The 15,217-nt window shown below is 35.0% G+C and overlaps 1 protein-coding gene across 6 annotated transcripts in view; it reads left to right on the top strand.

Annotated features, from left to right (window-relative positions):
- The window catches only part of LOC115448288 (ral guanine nucleotide dissociation stimulator), a 29,068-nt gene that overhangs the window by 4,770 nt on the left and 9,081 nt on the right, over positions 1 to 15,217 (top strand). For 2 of the 6 annotated variants that reach the window (XM_030175680.2, XM_030175678.2), the window contains exons 1-2: positions 1,644 to 1,952; positions 3,812 to 4,108. The exons of 2 other annotated variants lie outside the window; for them this stretch is intronic. In XM_030175680.2, the coding sequence (XP_030031540.2) occupies positions 3,920 to 4,108 (189 nt within the window). In that variant the 5' untranslated portion in view covers positions 1,644 to 1,952; positions 3,812 to 3,919. Of the gene's footprint in view, positions 1 to 1,643; positions 1,953 to 3,794; positions 4,109 to 13,899; positions 14,855 to 15,217 lie in introns of those variants that run through there. 2 more of the 6 variants (XM_030175679.2, XM_030175681.2) reach the window with 2 other exon arrangements.

Below are 15,217 nucleotides of genomic sequence, written 5' to 3'. Positions count from 1 at the left end.
AAGTTTAAAACTAATTTCTTGTAATAAAAATAGCAACACCATACGATTTTATATTCCTGGTCAGATTATAAATAAAAAAAAAATGAGCGATCTTTATACATTCAAATTTATCGACCAGGTTACATAATTGTTTTTTTATATATTTTTTTGCTCGACGTGGTAGGATATATTTTATATCCGTCCGGATAGCGATCACTGTACAAAAGATGTTAAAACCCGCCATAATGTCCCATGTAAGTGAGTGGCGTTCTGGGATGAGCCTGCGTATATCGGGTTCCAACAGGCAGGCATATTTCTGTCGCCTGCCAAGAATAATCACCTCTCGTCAGTCAAAATTATATTGAGCCCCAATCCACTTACCATCAGATGCATTGGGGTCACTTTCCCGTGCACGTATGAAAAAAACATATTAGTCACTGGTGGAGGCTACGTGGGCAGTGGCGAATATACTTTTAATGTTGAGTCAATTTTGTCGGTGGAACATTTAAAATATTTCCTTTTTTAAATCAGAGTTGAGAACATAATATAATGTTTCACCTGTTGTCTGGCTGGATTTTAAGATTTACTTCATGCTTGTACGCTTTAGTTTAGACTAGTTTCTTATTTAATAATGAAATAATCAGGGTCTTAAATATCATAATTTTGGAGCACCATTTGCGTTAATGAATCTTTGATATCTATTAACTCTTGCCCGCAGTTCGGCGAAGTCTGCGTAATACGAGTAAACCCTTCCCGGGAAACCTCATAATACTCTTTGCTAGGATAAGCAGCTTAAGCTTAAATACAGAATTTGGTATATCTGTGAGCCAAATTTCATTTTATTAATTGAGCGGTTTAACTATTATTTCCTGAGCTCTACCAAGGACAAATATCTTGCCGATGATTCTTAGAATAAAATTATTTAGCGATAATTAACTATACATTTTCTAGAAATCTAACGAAGGGAATTATTGAGAAATACGGTTTTTTTATTGCTTTAAATGACGAGACGAGCTTGCCATTCGTCTCATGGTAAACGATACGACCACCCATAAACACCAGAAACACCATCCAACACCTTGAATTACAAAGTATTGTTTGGTATTCCACTGCGATCGCCATCGTGAGACATGAGATGTTAAATCTTATTATTTCCAGTAGTTACACTGGTTACAATGTCCTTCAAACCGGATACAACAGTGACTATACGCTGCTGCTTGACGGCAGATATGGACATTGCGGTAGTACGTACCCAGGTGGACAATACAATTTTATAATTATAATTAATCTGATAATTAATCTTTTTAAGATAAATTATAAATGCGTATTTTACCACCATTCATTAAGCTTAATTCAGTTGTATGTGTTTGGTATTGCGAATTGCGTTGATTGCCAACATAACTTGTTTTGTTTATAAACGGATGTTATCATGTTAGATTAGTTTATTAAAAATTGTAATATAGTTCTTTACAATATAATTACTTTTCGCACTGAGTATTTTGCATTTCATAAAAATTGTGATGTCATCAAAGTTGTTAACCTTTTACGTACGACACCTGGCCAAGTTGTAGTGACGTCATAGTACATATGTTTGGGAAAGCCAAGAAAATCTTGCACATGCGTGGTTTCCTCGTGCTGTCTGTCCTCGGAGACGACCGGCAGAGCGCGTCGCGGCCCCCGAGTCAGACGGCGCGCGTCAAGCGTCGAGTGCGGAAGGGCATTATTTGTCAATTTTACTTTACGTTCCGACCTCACTGTTCACTCGGCAGAACCCGCTTTAAATTTTATCAGTGAAGTGTGACTCAGTCAGTTTTGATATTAGAGTAGTTTTGTATTTACAACTCTCTGTTAGTCTGTCATTGGGGATACAGTGTGACGCGCGTGTTGTTTTGTATTAACGTGTGTATAATGTGAGTACGTTTTGCATTCAGCACGGCAATTAAGCAGTGGTAGTGAACAAAAATTAACTAAAGGTATGTAGTCAATGCCAAGTTCTGCGACAGATTGTCTTTAATGTTATCATACGAAGTGGTGCTGTATCTGGCGTGAATATTTAAAAAAAATAAACCAATTTGTGTATCGTATGTAACCAATATTATGAGTATAGTCCCGTAGTTTTATTTCATCACGTAACTAAATGCGATATTTTTTCTTTATAGCATTATTTCATTTATTATTGTTATTTAGTTTATAAATAAATTTGATTAGAACATATTATATATAATATGAGATGAAAGAATACTTAGGTCATAATTTTTAAAGTAATATTATCTACATTTAAAAATGCTCAATATTACTACGTTTAAAAAGCAGGTAAAATTTTGAACCCGGCACCTTTTCCCTTTTGTATAATATGTCGTCCACCTGACGGATGTTTCGAGGTATAACACCTGTCGTCTCGTTAATTTGATGTGAATCTTGTTGCCGCAGATATAAGCCCTATAATTAAACGACACAGAAAAATGTTTTCAGATATTCAAGCACCTGGCACGTCATTATAGCGTTTTGGGTATTTTAAACGACGGTGTGTAGTTAGTATTTTAATCATCAGAAATTAATTTAAAAGCATTGTATTTTAATTTATACGCACTTAAACATTAGAGTCTGATGTTGCTTGGCCTTAGGTATATCTATTTAAGACATTGTCTTTGTGAATGTTTTATTAATTATAATCGTTCTTGAAATATATTCAAATTCCCAAGATATAGAAGCTACATATTTCGTTATTTCTTTGGTGTTATAGAAAATCGATCACATTACCAGTTCTTTATTTTAACAATCATCAATTGTATTATAAGACGTATCTTGAAATCAAACATCATTCTAGCTTATTTTATGGTTAAGTCCTTTAATGTTTATTAAAGCTGCAGTGAATGCGATCGAAATAGTACTTGATACAACCACGAGTACACGTCGTAGACTTCTGTTTGCTTCATTATCCAATTTCCTTGTCAACTATCGACCTACTCTGTGGACATTTGTTGGCTCGGTAATAAAGTCTATCTCGACTTAGCCTACATTTTCATTCGATAGGTGTATATTTACGTAAAAACCTGATTGGTAACCGCTGAGGACTAAATTGCGAAATGAGGTTACTAGCTACCGAATTGCGAACGTGGTGTTTTTTTAAACTCAACTTTTGAAGCTTATTTGGTTAAATGGTTAATTCGCTTACGCTCCCGCAGAGGGATGTAGGTATAAAATATATTAAGACGTAAAGGACGGGAAATTGACAAATTACTAGTGTACCGGCGAATAATAATAAGGACGTCCTATTTTGGTGCACTGAGATAACAAGTCGATTCAATTAACGATAAAAGAACAGATGTACTCACTTTTTATTGAACAGGATGAAACAGTTGAGCAACGCATACAAATATCAAGTTTAAAGTAATCTTTAAAATAAAATAATGAAAATTATAATCCATAGTGATTAATAAATCTTGGTGTTACAAGACACGGTTCTGTATAATAGAGAAAGTAGATCACATAAGTATTTGCGTATGTTTGTATTAACATATTTTTATACTGGTTACATATTCAAATTTATTTAAAGCGTAGCCGTCAATTCGCTTTTGCGTAGGTGATAAGATCACTGTTCTGTGAATATGAAATACTTTTCTCAGATTACTTATATCAAATATCTTGCCAGCACTCGACCTTATCTATGACCTAAACATTGACTCATTTTATTAATATAAGATAGCATTTCTAGCATATCAGATTAAATTTAGCACCGATATAATAGTCTTCACGCTGATACATGCACCATTATCTTGTTATAAGAACTTGGCATTGGTTATAACACAAATAAGTCTGATTATTTCCCTAGGGGATAAAATGAAGTTTTAAGTGAATAAAACACATACGGCAAAAAATGAGCTTGTCTGATGAGGAGGATTGCAAAAACTTGGGAACGATTGAGGGAGGGTGAGGGATAATGTTGGTGCGCGGGTGCGTCGGTGGTGAACTGCGACACTCGTTGGCGGAGCGGACCAAGGCGCTGGCGGCTCGGTGCCACGCTCTGCGCTCGCCCGCGCGCGACGACCGCCGTGACGAGTCGCGCGACGAGCAGCGCGACAATCGCCGCCCCAGGCAACGCAAGTCGCAGACCAGGTGGTACGTCAAAGTAAGTTGACTGGTCTAAATTATCGTCGTCCAATGCGATAGGTCAAGGCGCTCGTACGGCTGAACTTTGAGTCCTCTGATGATGCATTATAGCCCCACATTATTATGGACCTACAAACAATAGTATTATCTCGTAATCTGCTATTATGCAGCCTTATCATACAGTAGTTTTAGATATGAGTGATTGATATATGATATCTAAAAATTCAAATATAATTTTAAGCGCAGTCAAATTATAATTATTTATATTTATTTATAAGATTAAATACATATATTGTGATCATATGATGTGTAACACCGGATGTTAGTATTGTTCTATATAATATTCCATTGTATAAATCAATGATTCGTTTTTCATGACAAATGTTTATTATTGATCATTCGCTGATTCATTTATAGGTATACGGGGGATTAAGTGTTTACATAAAACTTACATTTTACAAGGAAAAAACTCGGTAAAAGTAAATATTGCTTTACTGCAAGTTTGCATTTGTTTATAACTAACTTTTGCTGGCGGCTTCGCCCGCATGTATGAGTTTTTCGGGGTAAAAATACCGCTATATATTTTCCCCGGATGGAAAGTAGCCTAAAACCTTCCCAGGTTCAACTATCTCTATACAAAACTTCATAAAATCCGTTCAGTAGATTTTGAGAAAATCAATAACATATAGACAGACAGAAATGGCTGACTATTTTGGTCATAGTCACTTCCACATAAAAGGTTGACATACGCTGTCGCAGACTTTTTATCTAGAACTATTTAAGACAAACAATCCTTCAGTACATCATCGTTGTCTAACTTCAGCGGTTATAAATAGGCAGCAAACATAAAGATAGCATTTTTTTCCGACTTACTTGATATGTATCGTTATATTATGACCAAATTACACAAAATCATAATAAATTGTAGCTATCTATTATTCTGATGTATAAACAATATTATTGTAAAGTTTCATTGAAATCTGTTCAGTTGTTTTTTCGTGAAAGAGGAATAAACATATATACATCCATCCTCACAACCTTTCGCATTTATAATGTTAGTAGGATTAGCTTCTAAGAAACAATTCTATACAAAGCTAATCATAAAATACGTCATATTGTTATTACTTATATAATTTACATTGGCAACAAAATACTCAACTATTTTACGTATTGTCCGGAACTCCATTGTTATTCACTAATCTTCGTTCTTGAGTCTCTCTAAAAAGATTATAACTTCGGAACGTATTTTTAACATAGTTTATAGTTATGTACTTTTTATTATAACGTATTTAATAAAACAGTAAAATACTTTGGATGGTTGCTATATTGGTTCTTCATGGAAACAAGAAACAATTTAGTCACTCCGGCCGCGTCACAACTGCTCTCCATGTTTGCGGTTTATACCTACTTACTTCTGACTGAGTGTGGTTAAACGATAGGCGGTTTATTAAGTTGGATTTTACCCATATTTAAATGAAAAATGTACGTAAATTTTTGTGTTTTACCGACGAGTAATTGCATTGTTATCGGGTGTTTGTTGCAAGCTTCGTTAGCAATGCAGGTCAAGGTTTGTATTATGTGAGCGTAAGAGCCAGTGTGCGCATAGGAATGCAAGCGGGTCGCGTCCGAATATGCGCCATAAGTGCGCCTCTGGACGCTACATTCCGTAAGGTTTCTGTTGATTATATTATGTTTTGAGAATATCCTTCATGATCGACACCGAAAAACAATGAGACAAAAGGTGGAGGTGAACGACCTCTTTTATTGGGGTTCAAAGCTCTTTGACGTTTCCTTAAGAAATCGTTTGCTATAATACTTTAAAATTTTCTAAATTCTAATATTGGGAGTCTTTAGTACTTACTTGCGCAGTAACAATATACGTCTGACTTTTGACTCTATTGTAACGAGTAGTATGGTAATGCCATTGGTATTTCGGCAATGTACAAGCTTGACTAATATAACAGCGCATTTACATTATAGTTCGTCGTAATTGTCAGGTAAGGCACAAGTTATTGGCATGGGCGTAGCTAGTCCTTTTCCAGGAGGCTTTGGCTATGACCTAAACTAAAAATAAATGATTTGATAATTTTAGTCGTTTTTAATATTAATGCACTACAGCATTAGCCTGTCTCAACACTTGTGGGTTGGCACTACTCAATTCTGGGGTGGGCACAGTCCACCCGCCCCCTCTCTAGATGCGGCTATGGTTATTGTTATAAACACTAACTCGTAATAAGACGTGCCATGCCGTAGCTGTATTATGTAGTCACCGCCCGCGTTTCTAGTGCCTTAGTTTGTTGTTGTTAAGTGCCGTACATTATAGACTGCGTTATATAATATCGTAGAAGCCTATGTTACTATTATTTTGCAAACGAGCATAGTATTTAAACGATTGTGAGAACAACGTATTTGTTGACTTACGTGTTAGGTTGTACTCAAACTGAGAATTTGCATGAATCATTGGTGATGAATCGTTTGTATGTACTTTGTGGTCATCGAATTTTATTACTCGTACAAAGCTACGTGTACTGAACGAATGTAATTGTTTAGAAACGTTTAGTGGAATAACAAAAATGGGATAGTTTGTTTAATGCGCTTTTCTATATATTTTCCACAATGGTAAATAATATATAATTTAATGGATCCGTAATCTGATAGTGGGTTTATAAATTTTCTGCATTAATTAATATATTAAATATTAACAATAAGGGAGTGTGGTCGCTTCGTGGAAATATCTTACTACTTCTCTCGTACAACCGCAAAATAGTATACGTAACGTCATTGCGGCGCGGCGCGGTGCATTATTTACTCGTTATTGGAAATCTAACGTTTTACATTACATATTATTGTGTAATGTTGTGTTTATTCTAGGGGGATGATTTTAAAAGCTTTGTCTAGTGCTAATTTATTTAACATAAGGAACTCATCTTCTAAACGCTCCGGTCGCAATGTGCTTAAATGAGTTTCATAAAGTATTTTTTTGAGCATATTTATAATATTCCGATCCGCCCATTTTATGAAAATGATAATTGATATTTAAAATATCTTCCAACGTTGGTTTATAAAATTATAATTTGAAGAGTTTTGTTGTTTTGTTATTGATGCAATAGGAATTAAATCAGAATAATAATACTGATAGGGGTGAACCCTAATATCGGTTTACCGGCAGGCAGATGCTTTGCTGCGTTCTGTAGGGTGACGGATTTGGAATGGAATTCCCAACTTATTACTATTCAGTGTAAACAAATTGATTAGAAAAATAATAACGTATTTGTTATTGTCTTATTGACCATATGACTCTATATAAAAGAAAAGCAGGTTGTACGCGTTTGAGGTACAATTATCACGTACTATTACAAGGTGAATGTACTTTGTACCTTTTATTTTATGGAAGGAATCCAGACGGCTGCACGCCTAGTACTCTTGAGTTATCAAGCATGCTCAGGATCACTTTGAACCCCACTTTCGTCGGTCTCGTCTCGCCCTTTGATTATTTATGTCGGGTCATGGTTGGCAGTTTACCGACGAAACATTTTCACTGTGATTAAAAATCACCATTAATTTTCTTCAACAAATGTTTATTCTACCTTATTATAAAACAAAATCCCTCGCCGCGTCTGTCTGTGTATCTGAACGTGATAAAGTCAAAAACTACTAACGGTATGGAGACAGTTTGAGACCCAAGGAATGACATAGGCTACTTTTTATGCCGGGAAAATATATCGTGGGACTATTATTCTGAAAAAAATGTGGGCGATGCCGCGAGCAAAAGCTAATCATTAATAATAACTAAAGTAATACCTACCATCATACTGAGCGTAGTACATTCTTGATATTGTAATAAGTGGGTAATTTAACATTTGACACAGATTATTATGCCTAACATATTTGTAAAAAAATATTAAGAGTATAGTACTTACTATCAGTATATATATGTTTGCGTATGCATTCACACTATGAGTTTTATTCCCATTAGATTTAATTGCAGAGCTACTTATCTTGTCTGCTGTAAATACATAAACACCACATTACGCATTTGAAATAATTCACTCGTATCTAAACACTAATATATTGTTGCACTGAATCAATAATATCTTTATATTGTAGATGTGTCCAATTCCGCTGATGTTGATATTCATATTATTATTTGTATCTATTTATAGGTAATATAAATCACAAGATTTAAACCTCCGAAGATATTATGTGAGATCTTGATATATTACATATGTATGTATAGATTGCTAGAGTTTGTTGCACAATAGCCGATCTATAATGAATTTTATCTTAATGATGCAACAATTTTTATTAATATTGTGAATAAAAGGATTTGTAAAAAAATTACATAATATTTGAATAAATTAATAAATACGTTCTCTCAGTAACAGTTACGACATCTTTGAGCGAGGGAAATCTAACATCAATATACTTCATTATAATAAATACTGATTAGCTATGTTAAGTTAATTAAGGAGGTGTTTCAATAAGAACTATTCAGGTCATTGAGTGAGGTCGTTGTCGCCGTGACAATTCGGTTCGGTTAATACGTATCGATTGCAGAGGTGCCGACGAACTCTTTCCTACTAGCTTTTTTAATGTCCTTTTTTATGAGCATGTCATTGCCTTGCTTTATATCCCTCTGAAGTTAAATGCATTGCTTGTCTTTGTTTCATACCGTATTTGATTAATGATAGCGTTCCTAGAGGCTGTATAATTAGTCGGGCAATTAAATTTTCTGTAACTTTTGCAAGTTTCAAAAAGCATGTGAGTTCATCGGAATTGGAATCTGTGGCAGATTGCTGTAGGTCCTAAACAAATGTAAGGCATAAACAAATTCAACGAATACGTATGCATCAGTAATAGCTCTGTGTATTTATTGCGCATCGATAATGTAAAAGTACACTTAATAGGAATATATCCTTTAACTATAATTTGCTGATAATTTAAAAATTAAACGCGTACTAGTCAAGCGTACCATATTATGATATGAGTCATCGGTTATATGAAAAATTCTTAACTAAGAAAAGTACCGTAAAGGGATTTTTTCAACAGAATTGCTTATAAGTTGCGAGTAAATTGTAATTACATTGTTAATGTTCAACATAAATACATTTTATGAGTCATTTGTGGATATTATGGTTTGCTTGTTTCTTGTTAAAAACGACTATAGAGTACAAGTTACAACACATTTATATTCATAAATAGTTTTCAGCAATAGTTCTTTGAACCCATAGAATATCTCGGGAAGTTCATAGACTTAGAGTTGGCGTTGCCAAGATTTCACTGAGAAAGTATGCGATTACTACTTATGCACTGTGTGTGTAAAGTGCAATGTTTACACGCATGTGGAAAGTAAGAAAATGAGCTCGGTTTTCAAACAAGGATAGTACGTGGACATGTCTTTATCCGTCTCTTTTGAGAAAAACTAGGTCTTTATGCTGGAAACATGTAGAGTTACAGTGTGTTTTTAGGTTATAACGATGGATGAAAGGCAGAGAGTTGTGACTAAAAACGGTAAGCCGACTTAGTGTTTAAAGTTAACAAGTAACTTGAAAGAATGCAGTATACATGAGTTCTCATTGAATATGAGGTTGTAGTGTTGGTTTCCAATGTCGGTTGGTGTTGTTCCGGGTATCATCGCGGCGCGGCGCGGTGGCCGGCGGCGGCAGGGCGCGTCGCCGGTGGAGCGCGTCCGTCACGCCAGCCGCTTTGCACAATGCCCTCCGACTTCGCTGCTGTCCTTTGGTTACATATACCTTTTGTGTTGTTTCAACAAATGTTTTAATAATATTTTATGTTTAATACATTACTGTAACAATACTAAGGGGTAGGAGTAATAAAATTTTCATCAATTGAGTAATTAGTATTGCCACAAATTATAGAATATAAGACTAATATAGATTATGATCGGAAATTTATGCAACTGTTATATATCTCTTAATTAGATAAGTTTTATGTTTCCATTACTTTCGGTATACAAATCAAACTAAACCGGCCCAATATGTCTGTAGGTACGTACCTCCTCGCGTTAATTGGTTTCCATATTCATATTTCAGATCGCAAATAAAATGTTTTTTAATAAACAACTAGGACAAAGGCGTCATAAATTTTATAACGTAAATAATAATATATTGGCGAATTTATAGGTTGAGGTATCTCGGTTATATTGACTTGCTCCTTGGACCTTGAGTGAAAAGGGCGAAAGTAAATATCGTTTATATAATTATTTACTTAATACCAGTTTTATAAAAACGAGACATTCATTGGTTAAATGTAGAAATTACATTTATTCTTTGTAAAATATGTAGTAGGTATTTAGGATCAATAATATTATTATCTATTGTTTTCATATTGTTTTATTACAACTATATATAATTCAAACATTATATTGTGGTGATAATGTTTACCATAACGTGCTATTTGTATCATGTTTATACAGTTTGGTGTGATAAATGAGTCAATTAAGCTAACATTAGCACGTATTCTACGAAAATGTCTAGGCACGCTAAAGTGATAAAATACTAATAACACATTAGGCATATTAAGGCACTTCTCATAGTTCTGTAGAAACAAGCGTTATACAATTTTTTGTTAACAGCACTGGGTATAATTAAAATGACCAATCCGAGAACAAAAGCGAATCATCACAAAGAGGGAATATTTGGGGTGACATTTGTGCAGGGTGACCGCTCGGCTACGAGCGCTTATGGAATAAAATAAAGGGTTAAGGTACAGCTGCTTTCTCACGCTATTTGCTATATTTAGACGGGAAAGCAGACGTTGCAGGTGCGATCGATATTCGTACTTGTAGACAAATTGCTTTAAAAAGCGCCCGTAATGCTGGTTTGCGCGATTTTCTTGAGACCTGACATGGTTATTACTTCTATAACGTTATATCAGTTTATATTAGCATATTATATTAATAGTTGTATTTCAAATACCAGGTATATGAACCATAGCTTACATGAAACATAAAATTGATTAAATTCAGTTATTTTCCATAGCTTTAGTGCAACCATTGCTTTGTATGTAAGGTTATTAATATCGTAATTTCATGAGGATTTTATTTTTAATCGAACAGGACACAAAAGGTTAAGGTTTATTAACGCGTAGGACGTGGCTGCCAATTAACCGTTACTGGTTCTGACAGCGTATCGATTGAAGCTGAGCTCTACCACACGAACCAGAATTTATTGCTGTTCGTAGGGAGTATCGACATGTCATTCCTGCAGCTTATTACATTTATTAGAACGCGATAGTTTTAGGATAACTGACTTTTTTTGATATATAAATTTATTATATTTAGTATCAGTGTATTTTTCTGTCTTTTTAACATAGTTTCAATTATTCGGAAAATATATGAATTAATGAATACTATAACGAGTCGATTTGTTTAATTATAAATGTTAAAAATGTAAACGTTCGTAGTATTAAGTATGTATCAAAGGATATGTAGGATATTTAATAGGACTTGATGTGCTATGTTATGATTTGCTGTAACTAATTATAGTGATTAAATGCAGTTAGGGATAGAGCTCACCTTTATTAGGTAGTCCCTGTTATTATTTAAATCTTTATTATTATTTTATTGTGATTCACAAAGAATGTCGATGCGCAAAATACAATCACGCGAACTTATCGTAAACACCGAGGCGATTCATGTTCAATGCGGCGCGGCGTTCGAGTAAACGACAGTTTAATGCAGATTTTAGTTATTGCAAAAATAATAATAAGTTGTTGTTTGAAGGACATTGCAGTTAGTGTAATTATTGAGTATTATGAGACGTTACGTCTCAGGCGAGGAGAATAAATAGGCGTAGAGTTTTGCATTTAAAAAATCTAGGTGATGTTCTTTAGTTATGAATGGATGTGTCGTTTCCGGCGAGCAATTTACTCGTATTGACATTCATTTTTCCACAAAAATGATTGTTATTTCTAAAATATTTTAGTACAAACAATGTCTAGATTTATTAAATGATACGAAAGTCGCATTCGCTTGTCTGGCGCCGTCTTGGCTCCTGAGTTATAAATGGCTGTTGTTCCTCACAAGCTAGACTCTAGAAAATACTCTTAATGCCTCGTATTTGAGGGTGCTTTTACCAATATTTGTAAAAGATTTTACTGAAATAAGTTTTAATTTATTTTCGTTAGTGTTTCGAATATCTACAAGTTCTTGTTACCAATAATAACGACTTATTCCCGACAACGTAAGTAAACATAAAACTACTTATTCTCTACAGTCTATAGAAACGTAGAAATACTGTCATTCTTGTGTCCCTAAACAATTGCAGAGATAGTGCTTCAAATTGACAAAGGACCTTTGCCAATGACATTTTTATTCATAATATTGCGAGAACCATTCGCTACGTATATCGGGTATAAAACAAATTCAGGACTTACGACTTTCAAACAGTACACCGCACAGAAATTACCCTTTACACTAAAAATACTATTAGGAATTTACATTTTCTTACTTTTTACCGGTAAAGCACTGCGTTCTTTAGTGCAAAAGATCGTAGTACAGTAAATTCATTAAAGAATTATTGAATAATTTCATTAGCAAATCGACAATGCAGGTATGGATTTCAATTTTCAATTGCTCGCAACGACTGGCCTCAGTATAATTAAACGCCTCATTGGGTGCGCCCGGGCACACTGTCGATATTGCCATTCAATCATAACGTTGCTCCTTATGGAATTGTTATAAAAAATGATGATCAGTTATAGAAATCATTGTTGGTATTCCCAATGACTTTCACTAGGAAATGATAGTGTCATTAATGGTCATATTTTAGTAAAAGTAAGTAATCGAATGTATAATATATATCTTTTATTATTTATAACTCTGATAAATGTTATATGATCAAATTCCTTGTTTTTTAATCGGAATACTTGTATCTTATGTAATGATAAAACTTTCTAGAAGAGTGGTCTTTTAAGGCCGATACACATCAAACCGGCAACATTTATCGCATCATGATGCATGCTAGCAATGCAAGCTATACTATGCTTAACGTCAGGCCGTATCTATGAACGAAATGTGCATAATTCTCGTCGCAACTCTATAATTCAATTGAAATATAATTTTTCATATTTTGTTACAGCACTTCATAAAAATAACATAAGTTACAAAAAATTTTATAGTAAATAATTCACTGAAGCTTTCTTATCATCTTTGTGCATTTACCTATACTTAATATCTTCATTATATGTAATTGATGTGCGCTTGGCATGAATTCGGAACGCTTGCGGAAGGTAGAAAAGTGCCTAAACTCTTTATTGAATAGGATAATCTGTAATTTACTATCATATTTTGTAATTGAGTTATAGAACTTAGATTCGCCAAATAATGAAATAACAAACCAACAACAACCAAACAGATTTTCTATAGTTTTCCAAAATAAACCATTTCCGTTGGCTGCTGCTTTTCCAATTATAACCTTACTGATCATTTTAATCAATAATTTACTGAACGTATCCTTTGCGGCAGTCTCAAGTACACCTGGCGAGGCGGTGGAGGAACTAATAATTGGGAACAACTGCTTTGGTACTTACTTAGCAATTAGTGCATCGTAGCGCCACGACATCGAAGCGACGCGACGCGACGTCGCGTCGTTCCTTTCGATGTGTATTGGATCTTAGTTATGTAATTAAACATACTCATGTTTTCATTCATAAATATAAACAACTGTATCGACTAATTCATATTACAATTCTGCTTACAATTAAACAACATACACTATTTACATACCATTGTAAACTTATTAAATATCATAACAATCATGAACAGCTTGTAGATTTAGTTTTTTTTTAATGTTGCTGTATGTAAACTTAGAGGTGACGTGTTTGTGACTATTAATACGGTTTACCTAGCCACGCACGTGTTGTAACGCTACATGATACATCGCATATTTAGCACCTTGGTACTTAGTTCAGTACATGAGCTCGTCATTGACGTGCTCTATCGGAGTTTTTCACGCGATCTCACCACTTGGAGAGCAGTCGCGCTGCGCCCGCGCTGCTGAATCAGCGTTTCTAATAACCGCCTGTTTTGATAGTATTTTTTATGTGTTTGTGTTACTGTTTGAGGTTTTTGAAGTGTGTTTACTTATTAGACGATATTATATTCATGAGAAAACACGGAATAAATTTTAAATTTGGATGTCTAATTGAATTAAATTAATTTTAAAACAGCAAAGTAATCATATCCCGTCCGTCTACGTTGACGTAATAATATGCTAATTTCGTGTTTCGTAATTTCCTAGTGAAATGTGAAAATATTTATATTGACAAATAGAGCACAACTTCGCAATAGTAGAAACTGTTCTTGTGGGCTAGTGATTTTCGAAACGTGAGCGCCTGTGATTGAAGGTGCTACCCGAACAAATTCTGCCGGTGAAACGATTAATCGTGGAGGAGTCGAAGCTGTAGCCGGATGCCGTGGTCGACAAGTGTGCCGTTGTCCGAGTCTGCGCGATTTCACTCGAGTCACGCACGTGCAAGTGGCTCGCATACTCATTCGCTTCTCGCCACTGATTGATCCAATTACAGGATTATTAGATTTGGATGTGTATGTAGTGTGTTGCACTTAATGGTGTAGTGGTGTGCCGCGACGAGGTGTGCCAGTGAAAGTGAGCGCGATGCGGGAGGCGCTCAGCTGAGCTGGTGACGTCGCGCGTGACGTGCGCGGACATGGGCCATGTGGAGAATATGTGGCGTCAGTAAAGTCGAGCCGCTGCTCTTCGCCGATAACGTAGACGACGACTTTGTAAGGCGCCAATATTACATAGAACCCTGTCCACACCACCAGTAACTACACGTGCTTATCTCTTCGATTAGTAGACGTGTTGTAATACTTGTAATCGGTATTGGTTGGTGTAATTGCGTTCTTATCTCGATTGACATCTAGATAGTAGTCATAGTTAAACAATGAATACAATTCCCTGAGCTTCCACGACGAGCTCAATACCTAATTTAAATCAATACATCTCGATGCCCCATCTATTGAATACAAAGTGAATGTCAACAAGGCGCTCTGTTGTCATTGTTCAACAGAAATAGAAATAAGAATTGAGATGTGTCGGTACCTGAATAGATCTGCTGTGCCTATTGTTAAAGTTATTGGAAATGT

Source organism: Manduca sexta, chromosome 23 (genome assembly GCF_014839805.1).
Source record: "Manduca sexta isolate Smith_Timp_Sample1 chromosome 23, JHU_Msex_v1.0, whole genome shotgun sequence".
Lineage (NCBI taxonomy): Eukaryota > Metazoa > Arthropoda > Insecta > Lepidoptera > Sphingidae > Manduca > Manduca sexta.
The sequence above is the reverse complement of the archived record's forward strand: the minus strand, read 5'-3'. Positions and strand labels throughout refer to the sequence as shown.